Raw genomic sequence first — 20,152 nt, 5'->3', positions numbered from 1 at the left:
CGAACGATGCGCAGCTACCCAGAGCTGACGAGCCGCAGACACGGCGAAACACGTGTCCTCTGGTGCTGTCGCATCGTTCCATGAGGATCTATATATATATAATGAGAAAAAAAAAGCCATTAGAGAAACAAGTAAAAAGTTAAGTTCAAAATTACAGATTAAGATGGCTTCTATGGCTGCACGCATCGCTCGCTAAGCGACCCCCGGTTTGCCAGTTCCGAACGATGCGCAGCTACCCAGAGCTGACGAGCCGTAGACACGGCGAAACACGTGTCCTCTGGTTCTGTCGCATCGTTCCATTAGTATCTGTTTGTCTGCGTACAGCCAACGTTATCCGACATGTCACTTATCCCAATTATCTTTCTGTTTTATCTTTCTCCATTTTTTCTTTTTTATAACCAGTCAATCAATCCCTCAATCTGTTTTATGCGACCTCTTTCCGTTACTGACTGGTGTGGTGTTCAAGGACATGATGATGATGATGATCGTGAGAATGGTAATGAAAAATAGGCGAGAAAAACATGAGAAGATTGCTTTAGTGAAACGCGTTAATTGCATAGATACAACAACAACAACAACAGCAATAAATGATGACGATGAGACGGGGTGTTTCATCGCGGTGGTGCAGTACCCTACCCCATTGCACGCGGAACATTATGTGAACTGCATATAGATGACCCCGCTGTACCTAACGCATTTTAGAGATCTCTATTCGACAAGACGCGCATATTGGTGTGAAACGGTTTTGGTTGCAACGGTGAATCTTACCTTTCGCTGTGAGATTTAAACTGATGGAGATGACGCGTAGAAATATATGCGATGTTAATAAATCATAAGCCACGTGGTGGGACTCGGAGCCAAAGTAACGGCAGAGCGACGAATACAACAAGGCACGTGTCACAACGCCCAACTGCATGCTTCGATTAAACAACGGCGTTTGATAAAACGGTACCAGCGGTGTAGGCCTAACCCACACCCTCGGTTGTGTGTTGGTGAGGAGACACCATAGAGGAATTTTAGCATTTCTGTGCACGGATCAGGGGTGGGTGGATTGGTGGGTTCTCACTGCTGATGCCTTTTTGTTATTCATTTTCTTTTTTTTTTCTTTTTCTTGCAATTAGGATCATGCGCATTAAGTCCCTTCAACTGTCGGCGCTGTCTCACTGCTCGCGTGGCATTGTTTTTTAATGATCACTAGCTACATCAGGCAATTGCATCTGTGTACTTTAAGGAATCCTTCGAGTTTGCTTCCACGTTATTCTCCTGGAGACATGGCTGTTGGTCTGGTCACTCGTAACTGGGTATGCCAGGCTACTAAGAGCGACACTAACCATTTACCGCACACCCCCTTTACATTTAGTTTTCTCTTTAGTTCGTGATTGTGACCTTAAACGGTTACATTTTCGTTAACCTCGGAACATTAAAATAGTCAAAAAAATAGAGTCACGAGCTTGATTTAAGGTTGCCGCGTTCAGTCCATCCAGAACCTCGAGAAATTATCGCAGAATAATAATAGCGCAAATCAGCGTTGCACACGCCAGCATCCGCAGCAACGATCCAATGAGAACCAATGAGATGCCAATGAGAACGTCCGTTTTCGTATCTCCAAGTTGAAGCCAATCAGCTAATTCCGGTCTCCTATAAAACGACTGCTTCCACACTCAACGGTATCACTACATTCGACTTTACAACACAGAACGTCTCGTCTGAGCTGAAAACCTCACATCGTAAGTATACTTTTACTTTTAAGTGACTCCGAACTTCTATCGATGAGGCTTATAGAAGTGGCAGTTCGTGGTCCGGATCGCCTGGGTTCTCAGCATGGCTTGCACGGTGCTTGCCGGTCAACGACAGGCACGTCATAAACAACGAGAATTTGCTGAGGCAGACCACAATTAGGGACGACATAGACTCGTAAGCCTCAGACGCCCAGAAATTGACGAATTCAAATAACGCAGAGAAGAGAGGTGCTGAAGCCCCTCTATAGGCATTGTAGTTCAAGGCAGCGGCGCGCTGGGGTGGTGTAGCGGCTAGCATATGTGACCGAAGACCATGTCCTTCCCAAGCAGCACAATGTACTCACAGTCGAGTGCAATAGGGGTGGACGGGTAGGTGGAAGGCCTTGAACAGACTCGTGAAACTGAAGTACTCTGATAAGACACATGCCGACCACCCCTATTGCACTCGACTTTCAGTACATTGTGCTGCTTGGGCTGGTCCAGCGTGGTGTCACAGCGTCATTCAGTGCTCCCATGTAGTCCTCCCATGTCGTCCCCACACGTAGATAATGATCTATTGCGATCCAATAGAAAGAGATAATGATCTCATAGTGAAGACAGATAACGGCTCTTTTTTTTTCCTTACAAACAAACAAACAAACAAACAAACAAACAAACAAACAAACGGGTAACGAAAAACGGGGTTTGCCAAGTTTTGCCCGAAAATCCTTGCATCCACACGTGGTCACTTTCTTTGTAGCCGGCTCTTTGCTTGGCTAGCCTTTTCTTTTTCCTCTTTTTCCTTTTTAATAAACATATCCCCCTTGCAGTCAATATCTTTGGCACCTCACATGTTTCCTAAGGTATGCGTGTGCTTGACGGTATGTGAATATTAGGTCTCTTATGTGATCATTTGTGCTCCAGGAAACATCAACCATGAAGGTAGTAATCTCCTCGCTCGTGCTTCTGGCTCTGCTCCGTAAGTATATTCGAGAGAAACTTTGGGTACTCTGCTCAGTGGCGTAGCCACGGGGGGGCTAGGGGGGGCTCGAGCCCCCCCTACCTGCCACGGACCGACCCACGGAAATCGTGCAAATCCGAGGAGAAAATAATATATGGGAGGTGACAGTGTGACGATCGCGAAAGTTCTTACAGTTCATGGCGTCTAAGCAGCACTCTTGAATGGTTTTCAAAGTATGAGCTCTTCAAAATCCTTCCAATCTCGTGACACCACCTCATTGGACATGACAGCCTATACACGTAATCGTATTGTGCACGTCCAAATCAACTATTTTCGTTCTGTTTTTGTGAACCGCATTTTGCGGCGTGCACGAGTATGTGTGTGTTGTCGCACCTAGGATCAGCGGGGGGGGGGGGGGGGGACGAGTTTTCGTATCGAGCCCCCCCTAGCTTGCAGGTCTGGCTACGCCACTGACTCTGCTTATGGAAAACTGCCAGCTTGCTCCCTCGAGTTCGTTACGAGGGAAAGTGTTAAATGCACCGGTTCAACGTGTCAGGCTCCCAACGTGGTTGACTTGGTTGGAAGAGAGTCAAGATAGTGAAAGGATCTCCTCACATTCGAAGAATCATAACTCCGTGTCGCGGGAGAGCAGCGTGAAGGGATTTCGACGAACATGTTTGGCACCCATACATCTACATTTGAACCATGATTTTGTGTAATATTCCGGATTGAATTCGCAACCCCTTTAATGAATAATTTACGTCGTTTAAGTGATCAGATTTTATTTATCTAGGTGGCGTTAACAGAGAGTGTCTTCTTTAGTGTGGGAGGCCTTGGCGAACGGGCCTGGACGGCATGTAAGCCATTGCAATCTCCTCAGCCCATTAAAATAAAGCTATAAAAAGTATGTTGCATCGCCATCGGAGAACCAATTGTTCTACTGACATCAAGTAAAAAAGTAAACGGGTAGAAATAATAACTGCGTGTAGCGAGTCACTGGTCACGAAATCAAATTGATTTTAAAATAATTAAAAGAAATACGCCTATTGAGAAGCGCGGGATTCTGGTCATTGCTATATGACATGTTGGAACTCTTGTCAAAAATGCTGAAAAGACATAATAAAGTCTTGCACGAAAATTCGCGATAGACAAGGAGGAGTTTTAGAGAATCGTAAGAACCCTCCGATTCCACTTCCGTATCGCTGTCAGTCAGCCAATCAGATACCAGCAACGTGACGTCAGCCACTCCAAAGGAATCAGAAGATTTGCTTATCATGTTTTCGGAAACGTTACCGTGAAATTTCAACGTTCGCTAATGTACTCATGCTAGTTCTCTAGAATCACAACTCGAATGCGGCCTTTAGGTGCACCGTGCAAAAAAATATTCGTAGCTCAAAGTACACCTTGCTGTGCAGAGCTGGCTACTTCTGACTGCCGAACGGCTGGTACTGAAACTGGGGAGTGTGTGAAGAACCTGCCACTTTCTGCACCGTTCAAGGATATTAATTATGAGGCGGTAACAACTGAAGCCGGCAAGGAAAACATCGTATGCTGGTGAGTGGATTTGTGTTCACAGTAAATATGCTTATTGAGGAGATAATATAGAAAACACACTGGATTCAGCCCACACTCTGCTCAGTGGTAGACGTGTACAAGGGCATGGATAAGTTGTCTAAAGAAATGTAATAAATCGTCTAACAAATATATATAATCAAATTACGTGTCTCATGCTTTCGTCCAGTGGCGTGAAATATATCAATGGCTGCGTCAACAAGCACTTCGCTACAGAATGCCCTGAGCTAGCTGCTGCAACCAAGCAGTTTGCTGGCGATGCCTTCCTGCAAGCCACGGGGTCTGGTCTGACTTGCCAAGGTGCCTTGCCAACAAACTGCGAATCGTTGCCGTCCCTCTTCGGCGTGTAAGCGATAGGCGTCCTCATGTGTCGCAGATTAAATAAACCTGCAGGCATTCTTCTTTGTTGTTTCGTTTCTCAAACGAAAGCACAATAACCCGAGGAACGGGTCAGGGAGAACGTGCACTGCTTTGGGGTATTTTCTAAGCACAGCATCAACTCTACCAACGAGCCCGCCGACTGTGTCGGCACTATAGGGATCGTGCGACGCCTAAACGGGGCGCGCTGCTCCGTCGCGACAGCGCCGCCGGTGGCGGTCTTGGAAGTATCCGACGTGATACCACGCCGCCCGTTCTATGCATTCTCAAGTGGAAACCGTAGCTTGCGTGGCGACCGCCGTAATTAGAAGGGCTAATTTTCGAAGTGCAAATAATGTGGAACCTTTCTGGGGCGCGAACGAAGAGAATGGACACACACTGCACAGAAGCAACCACCGTATTTATAATGTATCTAACAGTGCGGAAGGAGAGCGGCCACTCGCGCCTGTCTGGTCAAAACACCTGTAAGTGATACGTCGAGAGGATGGTTATTTGACACCTCACAAAATCCTGGCTTGCTAGCGAAGGCTATATACGTGCATTTCTCTGATTCCAGCAACTTGTAATATGTTTTTGACTGAGTCTTGTATTCCTTTCGTCCTCTTTGCACACACATAGCTTCGTCACCGAAATCTGCATCGTGCGTCCGTTTTATCCATACAAATAAACACGTGAGGTCACAACTTATTGTCTAAACTTGTACTGCAGTTTTTCCAGTATCTTTAGATACAATAACGCTAAAGAGATCCTCAAAGAAGAAATTATATGAGTTTTTACCTCGGCTACCGCCTTAGGCTTGCGGCGCGACAGCTGTGAAATGGTTGGTGCGTCAATACTAAAACTAGACCTTTTGGACAACGTAGAACTTCCGTTCTCACTGTGAGACTCGTCAACCAGATTACCGGGAGCAATATCGGCTCTGGGCACTGGCGATGAAACACCTCAATCAGTATCACGATCCAGCGGCGTTTCACCGTCACGAAAGTGGCAACTGTAGCTCACTGATCATTTTGCAGGTCCTCATTCAGTTTCATTGAGACTAGAACAAAAGAAATAGAATATGTTGTGGACACCTCATGCAATGGCCGAACGCGCGTCACAAACGCTATTCGCTGCCAGTCTAGCGTTTTTTTTAGTTTTTTTTTTCTATAATCAAACTCAAACTGAACTCGAAACATCAGGTCCCTCATGAAGAGTTCTTTTAGGTGCTGGCACAGTTAGCGATGCAACAGTTCGAGTGTAGCAAAAAAAGACACCTGCACTTCACATGTAAACAAAGCTGGCTACCCGGCGGCTATCACGCAAGGTGTCTTTCTCCGGAGGCCGCATCGCGGCGCCACCAGTTTGTCGCACACTCCCTATATGGACTTCAGGTTTACAAGAATCAGTTGTAATCCACACTGCGTCATTGGAGGAGGAATTCCGTCAAATGCTCGGCAAAACTCAAGCCGACATTTTGCAGCAAAACAATAAATATTGCAACAAATAAACATTAAAAACAAATCGTTCGATATTTGTACGACGTGTAGTTCGCCTGACCCTGTTCTAGAAAGCAGCTCTTTCTAATTTTTTTTTATTTCTTTAGATAAACGATACTCCTCCTCCCCTCCTTCCCCAGGGATATAGGTTCCTCAGCCGCTAATCATATTCGGCGCTTCCGTAGCTCTCCCGAGCACTCGGTGCTGGACTTTGGGGGCTTTTTGTGTTCCTCTCGAGCCTAACTTTTTTTCTGATTGCAGATTTTTCGGCTCTCATCATATTTTTGGTTCCATATATGCCGACAGTCTGGCAAAACTGTTTGAATTTTGCAAATTTACAAAATTTTGGCGTTTTGTTGTTGAAGCCGACATCGCTTAAGATCCAGGAAGAACCTCGATCAGCGCCCTAGCTTCACGCGTTCGTGAAATAAGCTGCCCGCAAGGTACGCGTACTCCTATATTTCCGGCTGTCTCGTATGCGCCCACCACACCCAGAGATTGCGCCTGCCGCTACATCGACCTTGTTAGCTAGAATCTTGCACTTGTATATGCTATCTGGATTTAGTCGGTTGGTTGCTATCGGTTTATTACTCACCGAGATTATCGCGTCATGAAATTCGGCATAATTTCGTTGCGGTGCATATTTTGATGTGGATACCAAACCGAACTTACAGACATTTTCACGTCAAAAGATAGGGGGCCGTTCGAACATCCACGTTGTCTTCGGAGCCCCTCGTAGAATGACAAGCCCATGGAGACGGCGCAAGTGCACAGATGTTGTAAGAACCACAAGAACCTCTTTATGGAATGTGTCGAGGGCGTTGTGTATTCCATCCCTCTCTCCTGCGGCAAACAACACGTAGGCCAAACTGGGTGTTGTATGGGTGACAGGCTTTGAGAACACCCGAGCAGAGAATGTTCTCTATGGGTTACCCATCACTGTGACACCTGCGGATGTCACTTAATGTTGCAAAGGTGGATCATCCTGAAGAAGAAGAAAAAAAAACACACACACACACACACAGTACGGCTACGACTCGTGTAACGCGACATTCAGCATCAGCTGTGCGTATGGTGAAACGAGGCCAGGTGGTGATGGTGATGGTGATGCGATAAAGAAAAACATGGGGATATGAGGAACTGGCTACCCCAGTACACTTACACACAGGAAGTACAAACAGATGGTGAGATGATAAGAGACCAAAGGGATGGATGAGGCCGGATGAAAGTGTGTAGACGAATTTATTTAGACGTGATGAGGATTGATTTGTGGTCGCTGAAATCAGTGGTTTTCCTAGAATTTTCTTCTAGGGGGGGGGTGCGAAAAATCAGCGGGGGGGGGGGGTGCGACATAATAGGTGACGGTGTCGGTGATGACACCGTCACCTAGTGACGGTGTCCATCACCGACAGGTGTCCAGGTGATCACCGACAGGTCCATCCAGGTGTCCAGGTCCACCACCGACAGTTGTCCAGGTGACGGTGTCCACGGTCACCAGGTGACGGTGTCGGTAATAGGTGATGGGGTGTGATAATAGGTGATGGTCACAACCACGTGACCATATCCTATGAGGTCACGTATGATGTGACCCAGTGGCTTTTCTCAGGACTTCCGTTTTGGGGGAACCGGGACTTGAAGGAATGGAAGGAGTGTTTCGGGCTAAATGTAGTGACATCCAATTTTCAAACAGTAACACTTTATTACGGTGAACATTGTTTTGCAACTCTCAAAATACCACCTAGGCAGTTCAGGGTTGTGACCATCTTCATTTCTGGTAAAAATGTTGTGTGACATTAAAAACAGAAAGCGAGGGCAGGTGACGATAAACGCAAAAAAAAAAGAAAAAAGAAAAATAACGCGCACACATGACGCAGAGCAGTTCTCCTCATGTGAAGCGGTAACTTTCCCCTTCATAGACTCCTTGGTTTCAGGACCCATTTTTTTCAAAAGCTTCATCTATTAACTCATGGTACATGTCGGCGATGCCATCAGACGTCACCTGCTGTCGCGGAATCTGTGGTTGTTCGATGGATATCTTCATCAGAGCGTCAACATGCACAGGAAGTAGTCGCGAATGTTCTCAGCAGAGTATTCGATTCATAGAACCATTCATAAAACCAATATTTTAGTGCGAGAGCACAACACTCGTTCTCGTTCCTGTATACGACTCTACATAGGCGGCGAACACTGAAGAACGCCCTCGCGAAACTTGACAACCGTCCGTTTAGTGTTGAGAAGGTACTGGGGAGCTGACCAAAGCAGCACCAGCAATCTGCGCTGTGTGCACTAGCGAACTACCTCAAGGACATACCTGCTGAAATAATATTTTAAATCATTCAGTGCTTTCACACATCCGAAACGTAAGCTATCCGGGTCACCAAAAGTTCCTTGTTACTTCAGGTCCTGAATAAGTAAGTGGTTACTCGATTCGATACAGAGCTCGAACAATTGCTTGTCATATTTTTCGCTGCTACATGTCTTCGGTGTTACTCGCTTATCAGAGACTTTCGGAGAGCACGGGCGGCATTCCTCAAGAATCGAGACATATTTGTTCTTCGTGCTTCTCGGAAATTTCTCTTTCATATTGTGGCTGGGTTGTGTCGCTGTCTGTCACTCGACAAAAATGTCTGTCTCCTAAACAGGAAAATTCAGATAAGCATTCGGCTGCGGGTTCATGAACCCTATCTTGAAACTACGAGTCAATCTAACGGCACGCGTCCGGTCTCGGTGGGGCTTAACGAGCTTCCGCTGCCGCCGAACCAAACTCAGGAAACGGCTTGTATTTCACGAGCTTCCGTCGCTGAAATGTCTTTCAAGTATTTGTAGAGCAACTCGGCTGATAAGCTATTTTACGGCCTGTACATTCAAAAGATAGGTACGTTACCAAGAAAAGTATCGTGTAATGTTTCATAATTAATCAAATTCGAATAATTTCGCGAGTCAATAGTTGGCAAATCATATGCTTTAATATGATAGGAGAGCTCGGAGTCCGGAACCTATATTTCACCGAATATTCTACGATATATATAGGCATATAATATATATATATATATATTTTTACGTGGAAATCTACTCCAATTAATTTTTTTAATCCACCGAATATTCCCTGTGAAGTCGGCCCAGGACGCACGTTCCCGCTACGGTAGTCGTGACGTTGCCTAAGCGTGGCAACTCTTGAACACAAGCGATCGGTTGTCCGTTCCCTGCTTTCACGTGCCATGAAGATCCCTTCAGATCATCAGACAAGACATGAAGAAATAACAAAGGCCAAAGCGGATCTACGAAGAAGGGCATACCCCGAGCAATTTATCTGTGATACATACCGCCGAATGATGAATACACGCCCGGAACAGGCGGAAAGTAGTCAAGAAAGACCCATGTACGTTACCATCCCCTACCTGAAGGGTGTGTCAGAACCAATTAGACGGGTGCTCTCCCAGGTAAACATTAAAACTGCATTTAAGCCCACGACAACACTGAGGAACGTACTAAGCCACCCCAAGGACAGAACACCACCGGAAGAAGAACGAGGCGTTGTATACAAGGTATCTTGTCAAGATTGCCCTGCCGTGTACATCGGAGAAACAGGAAGGAAGACACGAACAAGAATGAAGGAACAAAAGAAAGATATCGAGAAATCAGCAACAAACGCAACAGAACTGTGTGAACACGCGCGCAAAACAGGGCACGTGTTACACCTGGACAACCCACGCATTCTGGCGAAAAAGAACAAATGGGGGGTGAGGAGACAGCTGGAGTCATGGCACATAAAGAAAACAAAAGAAGCTATCAATCGACAACCAGGCCCCCTCCCAGAATGCTACGCTCCTCTTCTACGTAAATACCCGGTGACGACCAGGACAGCGTCATTCTGATGATGGGACCCGAATGGGACCCGAAACGTTAACTGTATTTTGTTATGTTGTTGAAAGCCGGTGCGGTTCAAACTAGTAAAGATGTCTACTCCCGGCAATTGGACTATATTCAGACTACGGCAAGCAGTTCCATCGCACAAGATAGACTACTACGTTATCCGACATGTGTCTTATCACAAGTATCTTTCTGTTTTACGTTTCTCAATTTTTTTCTTTTTATAATCAATCAATCAATCAATCAATCAATCAATCAATCAATCAATCAATCAATATCTTTTATGCGACTTTTTTACATTGGATCCGATACTGACTGGTGTTCAAGGATATGATGATGATGATGATGATAATGATCATGGCAATGGTAAAGAAAAATAGGCGAGAAAACATGAGTAGATTGCTTTAGTGAAACGCGTTAACTGCATAGATACAACAACAACAATAAATGATGACAATGAGATGGGGTGTTTCACCGCGGTGGTGCGATACCCTACCCCATTGCACGTGGAACATTATATGAACTGCATAGATGACCCCGCTGTACCCAACGCATTTTCGAGATCTCTATTCGACAGGACGCGCATATTGGTGTGAAACGGTTTTGGTTGCAACGGTGAATCTTACCTTTTGCTGTGAGATTTAAACTCTTGGAGATGATGCGTAGAAATATATGCGATATTAATAAATCATAAGCCACGTAGTGGGACGTGGAGCCAAAGTAACGGCAGAGCGACGAATACAACAAGGCACGTGTCACAACGCCCAACTGCATGCTTCGATTAAACAACGGCGTTTCATAAAACGGTACCAGCGGTGTAGGCCTAACCCACACCCTCGGATATGTGTTGGTGAGGAGACACCATAGAGGAATTTTAGCATTTCTGTGCAGGTATCAGGGGTGGCTGGATTCGTGGGTTCCCACTGCTGATCCCCCTTTTTTTTATTTATTTTCTGTTTTTTTTCTTTTTCTTGCAATTAGGATCATGCGCATTAAGTCCCTTCAACTGTCGGCGCTGTCTCACTGCTCGCGTGGCATTGTTTTTTAATGATCACTAGCTACATCAGGCAATTGCATCCGTGTACTTTAAGGAATCCTTCGAGTTTGCTTCCACGTTATTCTCCTGGAGACATGGCTGTTGGTCTGGTCACTCGTAACTGGGTATGCCAGGCTAAGAGCGACACTAACCATTTACTGCGCTTCCCTTTACATTTAGTTTTCTCTTTTGTTCGTGACTGTGACCTTAAACGGTTACATTTTCGTTAACCTCGGAACATTAAAATAGTCAAAAAAATAGAGTCACGAGCTTGATTTAAGGTTGCCGCGTTCAGTCCATCCAGAACCTCGAGAAATTATCGCAGAATAATAATAGCGCAAATCAGCGTTGCACACGCCAGCATCCGCAGCAACGATCCAATGAGAACCAATGAGATGCCAATGAGAACGTCCGTTTTCGTATCTCCAAGTTGAAGCCAATCAGCTAATTCCGGTCTCCTATAAAACGACTGCTTCCACACTCAACGGTATCGCTGCATTCGACTCTGCACCACTGAACGTCTCGTCTGAGCTGAAAACCTCACATCGTAAGTATACTTTTACTCTTAAGTGACTCTGAACTTCTATAGATGAGGGTCATTGAAGTGTCGGTTCGTGGTCCGGATCGACCGGGTTCTCAGCATGGCTTGCAAGGTGCTTGCCGATCAACGACGGGCACGTCATAAACAACGAGAATTTGCTGAGGCAGACCACAATTAGGGACGACAGAGACTCGTAAGCCTCAGACGCCCAGAAATTGACGAATTCAAATAACGCAAAGAAGAGAGGTGCTGAAGCCCCTCTATAGTCATTGTAGTTCAAGGCAGAGCGGCGCGCTGGGGTGGTGTAGCGGTTAGCATATGTGACCGAAGACCCAGGTTCGATTCCTGTGGCGTCAGTGCCTCCTTTCACTGAATTATTTGAGGGGTGTCATCTTTAGAATCCACGAAGGACCGTCGGTTAAGCGATACGACGTCGCGTTTCCAACGCCTTTTTATGACTCCGATTAAAGAAACAATTAAAAGCGCGAGTTTGCCCTGTCTGAGATGTATCCAATTAGGTTCCTCTTTCCCATTTACGGAAGAGTGGGGCTGAAGGCAGATGGCTTAAAAGCAGTTGACTTGATTTTTCGCGATGCAACTACACTGTGCTCATATTGGACATGACACTGCGAGGGACTAGTACATTTTACTGCAGTGCCTTCCTATTTTCGCGTACCAGTCCCTAGCACCTCTGGGTATATGCCAATATCTAGAGTACTAGTAGTACAGTGAAGTACCTAGTGTAATTAGTGTTTGGGTAAGACCCTGTCAAAGTGTCCTCAAAAAGAAAGAAGATGCAGCACAATGTTTCCAACCGAACAAGAATGTTCGAGAGCTGCATTCAGGATTCCAGTGGTCGACCATTGCTTTTCGTTCTTTTATGCGCTGTCGTCGTGCGCAGACTTACTCGTTCATCTGCAGGAGTCGCAACGGCATTTAAATCGTAACGGCCTTGATAATAATGATAATAAAAATAATTTGGAATCGATTTACACGTAAGGTGAGTCCGCCTATGCACAGTATAAATCATAATGTAAATACCAGTGGCAATACGCTCTCGCACTAAATGTTTTCAGGCTATAGAATCTACAAGACGGTCGTTTCACGCCCGTTCTCCTACAATCTACTCCAGTTGGAATCTACTCAAAGATGGAAGCTAATGGCACTGAGAGTTTTATTTCAATTTCTGCGTTCCTGTGAAACGCGGCAAAATGCATTTAAATCTTGTGACACCATTGGGATACTGTTGCTTTGACCGCTGAGAGTGCACGCGACTGAAGCTTCCCCTCCATTTGGTGTTTCTAACATGTAAACAACTTTTTCTGTGTCATCGCTCATGCATCATCATAATATTGAAGCCATCACACTATACGTTATCACACTTATGTGCCTCGCAGCAATTTTTCTTTCTACAGTTTTGAACCGCCCCGCACATGAACTCTGACTAGATATAGATATGATGAGAGATAAGATAGAGTAAGACCATGTCATCGGATCAGTGTGGTGTCACGGCGTCATTCGCAGTGCTCCCATTTAATATCGTCCCCAAACGTAGATAAGGATCTATTGCGATCTCATAAAAAGAGATAATGATCTCATCGGGAAGAGGGATAACGGCCCTTTTTTTTTCCCTTACAAACAAACAAACGGGTAATGAAAAATGGCGTTTGCCAAGTTTTGCCGGAAAATCCTTGCATCCACACGTGGTCACTTTCTTTGGAGCCGGCTCTTTGCTTGGCTAGCCTTTCCTTTTTCCTCTTTTTCTTTTTCAATAAACACATCCCCCTTACATTCAATATCTTTGGCACCTCACATGTTTCCGAAGGTATGCGTGTGCTTGACGGTATGTGAATATTATGTCTCTTATGTGATCATTTGTGCTCCAGGAAACATCAACCATGAAGGTAGTAATCTCCTCGCTCGTGCTTCTGGCTCTGCTCCGTAAGTATATTCGAGAGAAACTTTGGGTACTCTGCTTATGGAAAACTGCCAGCTTACTCCCGCGAGTTCGTTAAGACGGAAAGTGTTAAATGCACCGGCTCAATGTGTCAGGCTCCCAACGTGGTTGACTTCAATAACGCTCGCCAAGGCCTCCCGCACTACACACTAATGAAGACGACGTGACTTAAGTCATTAAAGGGGTTGTGAATTCAATCCGGAATATTACACAAAATCATGGTTCAAATGTAGATTTATGGGTGCCAAACATTTTCGTCGAAACCCCTTCACGCTGCTCTCCCGCGACACGGAGTTATGATTCTTCGAATATGAGGAGATCCTTTCACTCAGGTCCCCCAAGGTCGCCATTTTCCCATGTATTTGTTCTTATCCCGATGCGTGCAATGCCGGAGGCCGCCCTTAGATACCCCATTGTTACCAGACGTTGGCTTGCGTTTGAATGTAGCGCGCTAAAGATCCAGTTGAAGCACAATTCAAGCCAGGCCAAGTCACCGAAGAAGAAATGGACGACTGCGCCTGCGGCGCCCACTGGCGGCGCCTGGTACGACAGGTACGCTATGTGATGCACGCAGCCGTGCACTAGATCCTTCCGATCACTCAACACGTTTAAAAACGGGACCAAAAAGTGAAACGCGACACAGAAAGTTGTTATACGCGTTTTATTTGGACATATAAAGACTAGATTCATTCGCAGAAACAACAAAAACATTTTGCCGCTAAACTTAGCGGGCTGAAGTGATCCGGAACGGCAACAGTGGGGTATCTAGTGGCGGCCTTCTTCGTTGCACGCTTTTCCGAGGTGAGTTTGGGGGGCCTGCTTTCACTATCTTGACTCTCTTCCTCCTCGCCCGATCTCGGTGTGACGTAGTATGACGTAGCGTGTAACGGAAGTAGCATAGTTTCCCGTCCTCATGACGACGCCTGTAGACAGGGGCGCGGCAAATGCTGGGACGCGCGGCGTGGCGAAGTGCTCGGGACGGAAGTGGAAATGAGTGGGAAGCGCTGGTGACGTAGAGCAATAGAGCAAGCGGTCAACGCGTCACTACCCGACCATATCATTGAGCTGCTCGGCACCGCAGGGCGCCATGGTCGGCGGGGGGCCTCGAAAAGGGGGGAGTTTTAAAACTCGGTAGCATAAAAAATATTGGGATGTGGGAAGTGGGACTTTGTGGGAGTTGAGAACTTGTTGTGTCGTCTCTTCATCCCTGTCTCGGGTTCCCTTCCTTGAAGTGAGATGAGGCATTAAAGTGGGACTCCGCAACAAAATCACCACAAAGATTGTGACGTAGCAGTAACCGTTGGGGTGTCAGGAACATACATACCAAATATCGCGCTCCCAAAGTGAGAATTTGTAGAATTATTTTATTAGAACGAATTATTACGAAATGAGCGCTTCGCCTCTGTGACGCAAAAGGGCGTCGAAAGCAACACTGCTGACGTCGTCCTGCATGAAAGAATACAAGCTTCCTAGCAGACGACAGTGCTGGGTGACGTCACAGTATCTTCCTCCGGGCGAGCCGCTGTGTTCTTTGCATTTTGGATTCGGTTTGGTATTGTCATCGTTTACGAATTAATTGCTCGTACAAAATGAATGCGAATGTTGTATTCGGCATCAAGGGAGCGGTCCGTCTTCGGTATGATGCTCAGATGCTCTTTTTTTTCAAATCCTTGCGAAGTCTCCCTTTAAGCAGGCCTTCTGCATCTAGATGCCTCCTCGCCTCCTCCACGGCTCTGGCAACGCCACCTATAGATACAGAAGGCCCGCTTATTGGCTCACAACAAAAGTGCAACACGCTTTCCAGAAAATAAGTCTTGAGAAAGGTATGGGACAGTTCTGAGCTTTATTTTAAAGTTTTCACATTTAGTACGCGAGGACGTTCAATCACTACTCGCAGACGACGGTGGTTCTGGCTACGACTGCTGAAAGCTCATTCGTGATTGGCTACCGCCGTTGAAAACACGACCCTGATTGGCTGACTCTTAGTTGTTACGTCACGTCGACGAGTAAGAAGGCTTTCTCTACCTAGGTGGTGTTGGCTCTGGCCTGCTCCGTTACGTGCCTGCAGTGTCGTCTGCTTCAATCAATCACCGCTGACGATTTCAAACATACGAAGCTTGTGGCTACGAGTGGCTTCACGTGCGGCTGATGGTGTCTGGTTTCTGTCGTTATGCCCGATGAAAGTATAGCTGTTACTGGAATGACTAGTCTAGATGTCGTTGGTATGGCAGGCTCCCTGTAACCCATTGCAATCTCCTCAGCTCATTAAAACAAAGCTGTAAAGAGTATGTTGCATTGCCATCGAGAACCAATTGTTCTATTGACACCAAGTAAAAAAAGTAAACGGGTAGAGATAATAACTGCGTGTAGCATGTCACTGGTCACGAAATGAAATTTCTTTTAGAATAATTCAAAGAAATACGCCCATTGAGAAGCGCGGGATTCTAGTAATTGCTATAACGCATGTTGGAACTCTTGTCAAAAATGCTGAAAAGACATAATAAAGTCTTGCACGAAAATTCGCGATAGACAAGAAGGAGTTTTAGAGAATCGTAAGAACCCTCCGCTTTCACTTCCGTATTGCTGTCAGTCAGATATCAGCAACGTGACGTCAGCCACTCGAACGGAATCAGACGATTGGCTTATCATGTTTTCGGAAACGTTACCGTGAAATTTCAAGGTTCTCGTAAAACTCGCTACAGTATACTCATGCTAGGTATCTAGAGGCACAACTAGAATGCGCCCTTTATGTGCAAAAGTGCCCTTATGCACCCGTGCAAAAGTGTTCGTAACTGACAGTACATCTTACTGTGCAGAGCTCGCTACTTGTGACTGCGGAACGGCTTCTTCTTCTGCTGCTGCGGCTGCTTTTCAAAAGTGCGTAGAGGACATCGAGGTTAACGGACCGTTCAGGAGTATTAATTTTGATGCAGTAAGCACTGAAGCCCACAAGGAAAACGTCCTCTGCTGGTGAGTAAATTTGTGTTGACAGTAAATATACTTATTGAGGAAATAATGTAGAAAACACACTGGATTCAGCTCACACTCGGCTCGGTGGGGGTCGTGTATAAGGGCATAGATAAATGTGTAGAGAAATGTAATAGATTGTCTGACGAATGCATATAATGAAATTATGTGTCTCATGCTTTCGTGCAGTGGAGTGAAATATATCAAGGACTGCGTTGACACTCACATTGGTACGGTATGCCCTTCGCTTGTTGCTGGAGCCAACGCTCGTGCTCGCGAATCCTTCCTGGAAGCTGCGAATTCTGATGTGACTTGCCAAGGTGCTTTGCCAACAAACTGCGACTCGTTGCCGTCCCTCTTCAGCTTGTAAGCAATGGGCGTCCCGATGTGTAGCAGATTAAATAAACCTGCAGACATTCTTCTTTGTTGTTTTGTTTCTTCAACAAAAGCACAATAACCTGAGGAACGGGTCAGGCAGAACGTGCACGGCTTTAGGGTATTTCCTAAGCAGCCGTATGAACTTTACTTACTTACTCATTACTTATTTGTTGTTGTTGTTGTTGTTACCAACGAGCCCGCAGACTGTGTCCGTCCAGTATGGACTTTCGGGTTTCAAGAACCAGTTGTAGTCCACAATGCGTCATTGGAAAAGAAATGCTGCCAAATGCTCGGCAAACTCAAGCCGACATTTTCCAACGAAACAATAAATATTGCAACAAATAAATATTAAAAACAAATCATTCGATATTTGCACGACGTGTAGTTCGCCTGACCACGTTCTAGAAAGCAGCTTCCAGGGACATGGGTTCTTCCGCCGCTAATCTTCTTCGGCACTTCCGTAGCTCTCTCGAGAGCTCGGTGCTGGACTCTGGGGACTTTTTGGGTTGCTCTCGAACCTATCTTTTTTCTGATTGCAGATTTTCCGGCTGTATTCATATTTTTGGTTCCATATATGCCGACAGTCTGGCAAAACTTTAATGTTTGAACTTTGCAAATTTACATAATTTTTGCTATTGTTGAAGCTGACATTGCTTAAGCAGGTAGAACCTCTTAAGCGCTTTCCAACGACATCGCGATCAGCGCCCTAGCTTCACGCGTTCGTGAGATAGACTGCCCGCAAGGTACGCGTACCCTTATATTTCCGTCTGTCTCGTACACGCCCACCATACCCAGAGATTGATGTTTAATGTTTGATGTTTTTTGACGCAATAACGTACACCCAGAGATTGCGTCAGCCGATACAGTGACCCCCCCCCCCCCCCCCAAGCAGCACAATGTACTGATAGTCGAGTGCAATAGGGGTGGACGGGTAGGTGGAAGGCCTTGAAGAGACTCGTGAAACTAAAGAACATTGATAAGACACATACCGTCCACCCCTATTGCACTCGACTTTCAGTACATTGTGCTGCTTGGGCTTGTAAGCTAGAATCTGACACGTGCATATGCTATCTGGATTTAGCCGGTTGGTTGCTATCGGTTTATTACTCACCGAGATATCGCGTCATGAAATTCGGCATAATTGCGTTGCATGCTATATCTTGACGTGGATACCAAACCGAACTTACGGACGTTTTCACGTCAAAAGATAACGGGGGCGTTCGAACATCGAGGTTGTCTTCACAGTCACTCGCGGTGGCGTTGGTGGTGATGATGGTGAAAGGGCTCGCCATGTCGGCCTCACAGAGGGGAGCAACGTCACAACTGACTCCCTGTGGGAAAGTGCGTCCTGGGCCGACTTCTAAGGGAACTGTGCCGACATGCCCGTATGTCTAAAAGCGTCTGAGGAAAACCCAGAAGAAATCACAGGCAGCACAGTCGGCACCGGGATTCGAACCCGGTTCCCTCCCAGTCCCTCGTAAATTGACAAGCCCATGCAGACGGAGATATCGGGGAAGGAGTGAGATGCACAGATGTTGTAAGAACCACAAGGACCCCTTTATGGAATGTGTCGAAGGCGTTGTGTATTCTATGCCTCTCTCCTGCAGCAAACAACACGCAGTTATGTCACGTAACGTTGCACGTAACGTTGTCACGTAATGTTGCAAAGGTGGATCATCCTGAAGAAGAAAAAAATTACAGTACGGTTACGACTCGTGTAACGCGAAATTCAGCGTCAGCTGTGCGTGTGGTGAAACGATGAGGCCAGGTGGTGATGGTGATGGTGATGTCAGAAATAAAATAAATGGGGATATGAGTTTCGACGAAGTCGAACTGGCTACACCAGTACGCTTACACACAGGATGTACAAACAGATGATGAGATGATGAGAAACCAAAGGGATGGATGAGGCCGGATGAAACTGTGTAGACGAATTTATTTAAGCGCGATGAGTATTGATTTGTGGTCGCTGAAATGGTTGGCGAGGTGGGTGGTGTCCTCAACGAGGGGGTTGGTTCTGGAACACCAAGTCTATGCATGAGCGATGTCTAGTTGTGGGTTCGTGGATGCCGGTGCACAGCATAAGGTCCAGCGCAACGGCGGCGGCGGCGGCGGGATCTTGCCGATGGGCATGGCTAGCACCAGCCTGGTTTGCGCGAACCAATGACTTCTGCCGTGCAAGGCGTTTGCGCCCCCTATCTGTCTCTCGGTGCTTGGCCTGCGCGGCAGCCACTTGCAGATGTTTTCACAGTCTTGGGGCGACCCATCCTAGTGGTGGCAGGAGCCACGCACACAGGGTTTTAAAGAGCGTGAATGGGTTCTCGCGTTTGGGGCTCTTATCGTGTACTCTTTCGGCTATGTACTAAAAATACGGTGATACCACCGATAGCGGTTACAAACCGGTGCGGTTTGCCTCCTTACCCCCCCCCCCCCCCCCCCACATGTCGCTGCTGACGCGATCTCGGGAAAGTCTGCACTGTACAGCTCACGCTGTAAAACTGACGTACGTCGGTTTTTATCTCCATCGATAGCGGTTGTAAACTGGCGGGTTTCTCCCCTTAGCGGGCGTTCACACGGGCCAACTTTCTGCACCAACTCGGACCAACTTTGGAGTTGGTGGCAGTCGGCCGACATCACCGACCATGACCAACTCGAGTTGGTGGGAATCGGTCGCCGAGCGATAACTTCGGAGAGTTGGTGGTGGTCTAACCAATCAACGCGAGGAGCATTGCCACGTGACCCTCCAGGGCGTCAAGCGATTTCGTTCCTGTCGTACTGCCTGGCATGGGTTCAAATCCTACAAGGGTACATGATAATTTTTTATTATTTTTTGGTTGCTAGCGCCATATAAACATATCAATAGGCATTTTTTGAGATACTGGTGACCTTCTGGCGAAATAAAATGACTTCGTTTTGATTAATGAGAGTTAAAAAAAAAGTCACCAGCGGTTGGACTTGAACCCATACACCCCGATTGCCGTGAGGTTGGTTGTGGGCGGAGCTAACGAGTTGGTACGTGTGAACGTGGAGACGGTACCGTCTTGAAGTTGGTCCAAAGACGTTGCTTCGAGTTGGTCTGAGTTGGTGCTGAAAATCGGCCCGTGTGAACGCCCCCTAAGTCTCAGCGCTGAGCGCACATGCGATAAGGCCGCGTACCCACATGCGGAGAATCTGCGTGGAAACGCGAACGCGGCGCGGAGAACTCTTGCCGCTGTGCGGGAAAAGCCATCTCCGCTTTCCGCTTTTTTGCAATCGCGCAAAAAAAGTCACCTTTTTGTCACCAAAAGTCACCTTTC

The 20,152-nt window shown here is 46.5% G+C and overlaps 2 protein-coding genes across 2 annotated transcripts; both read left to right on the top strand.

Moving 5' to 3' along the window:
• The first annotated feature begins 1,637 nt into the window (after nt 1-1,637).
• LOC135400109 (uncharacterized) lies at nt 1,638-4,653 on the top strand. Its single transcript, XM_064631842.1, has 4 exons — nt 1,638-1,727; nt 2,643-2,697; nt 4,095-4,233; nt 4,421-4,653. The coding sequence occupies exons 2-4, from the start codon at nt 2,655-2,657 to the stop codon at nt 4,599-4,601; spliced, it is 363 nt and encodes a 120-aa protein (XP_064487912.1). The 5' UTR covers nt 1,638-1,727; nt 2,643-2,654; the 3' UTR covers nt 4,602-4,653.
• A 6,808-nt stretch (nt 4,654-11,461) lies between these two features.
• LOC135400110 (uncharacterized) lies at nt 11,462-16,899 on the top strand. Its single transcript, XM_064631843.1, has 4 exons — nt 11,462-11,560; nt 13,441-13,495; nt 16,328-16,481; nt 16,668-16,899. The coding sequence occupies exons 2-4, from the start codon at nt 13,453-13,455 to the stop codon at nt 16,846-16,848; spliced, it is 378 nt and encodes a 125-aa protein (XP_064487913.1). The 5' UTR covers nt 11,462-11,560; nt 13,441-13,452; the 3' UTR covers nt 16,849-16,899.
• Nucleotides 16,900-20,152: the final 3,253 nt, after the last annotated feature.

This window comes from Ornithodoros turicata, chromosome 7, assembly GCF_037126465.1.
Source record: "Ornithodoros turicata isolate Travis chromosome 7, ASM3712646v1, whole genome shotgun sequence".
In the NCBI taxonomy this organism is placed as follows: Eukaryota; Metazoa; Arthropoda; class Arachnida; order Ixodida; family Argasidae; genus Ornithodoros; species Ornithodoros turicata.
Note: the sequence above shows the minus strand (reverse complement) of the source record. Positions and strands in the feature narration are given on the sequence as shown.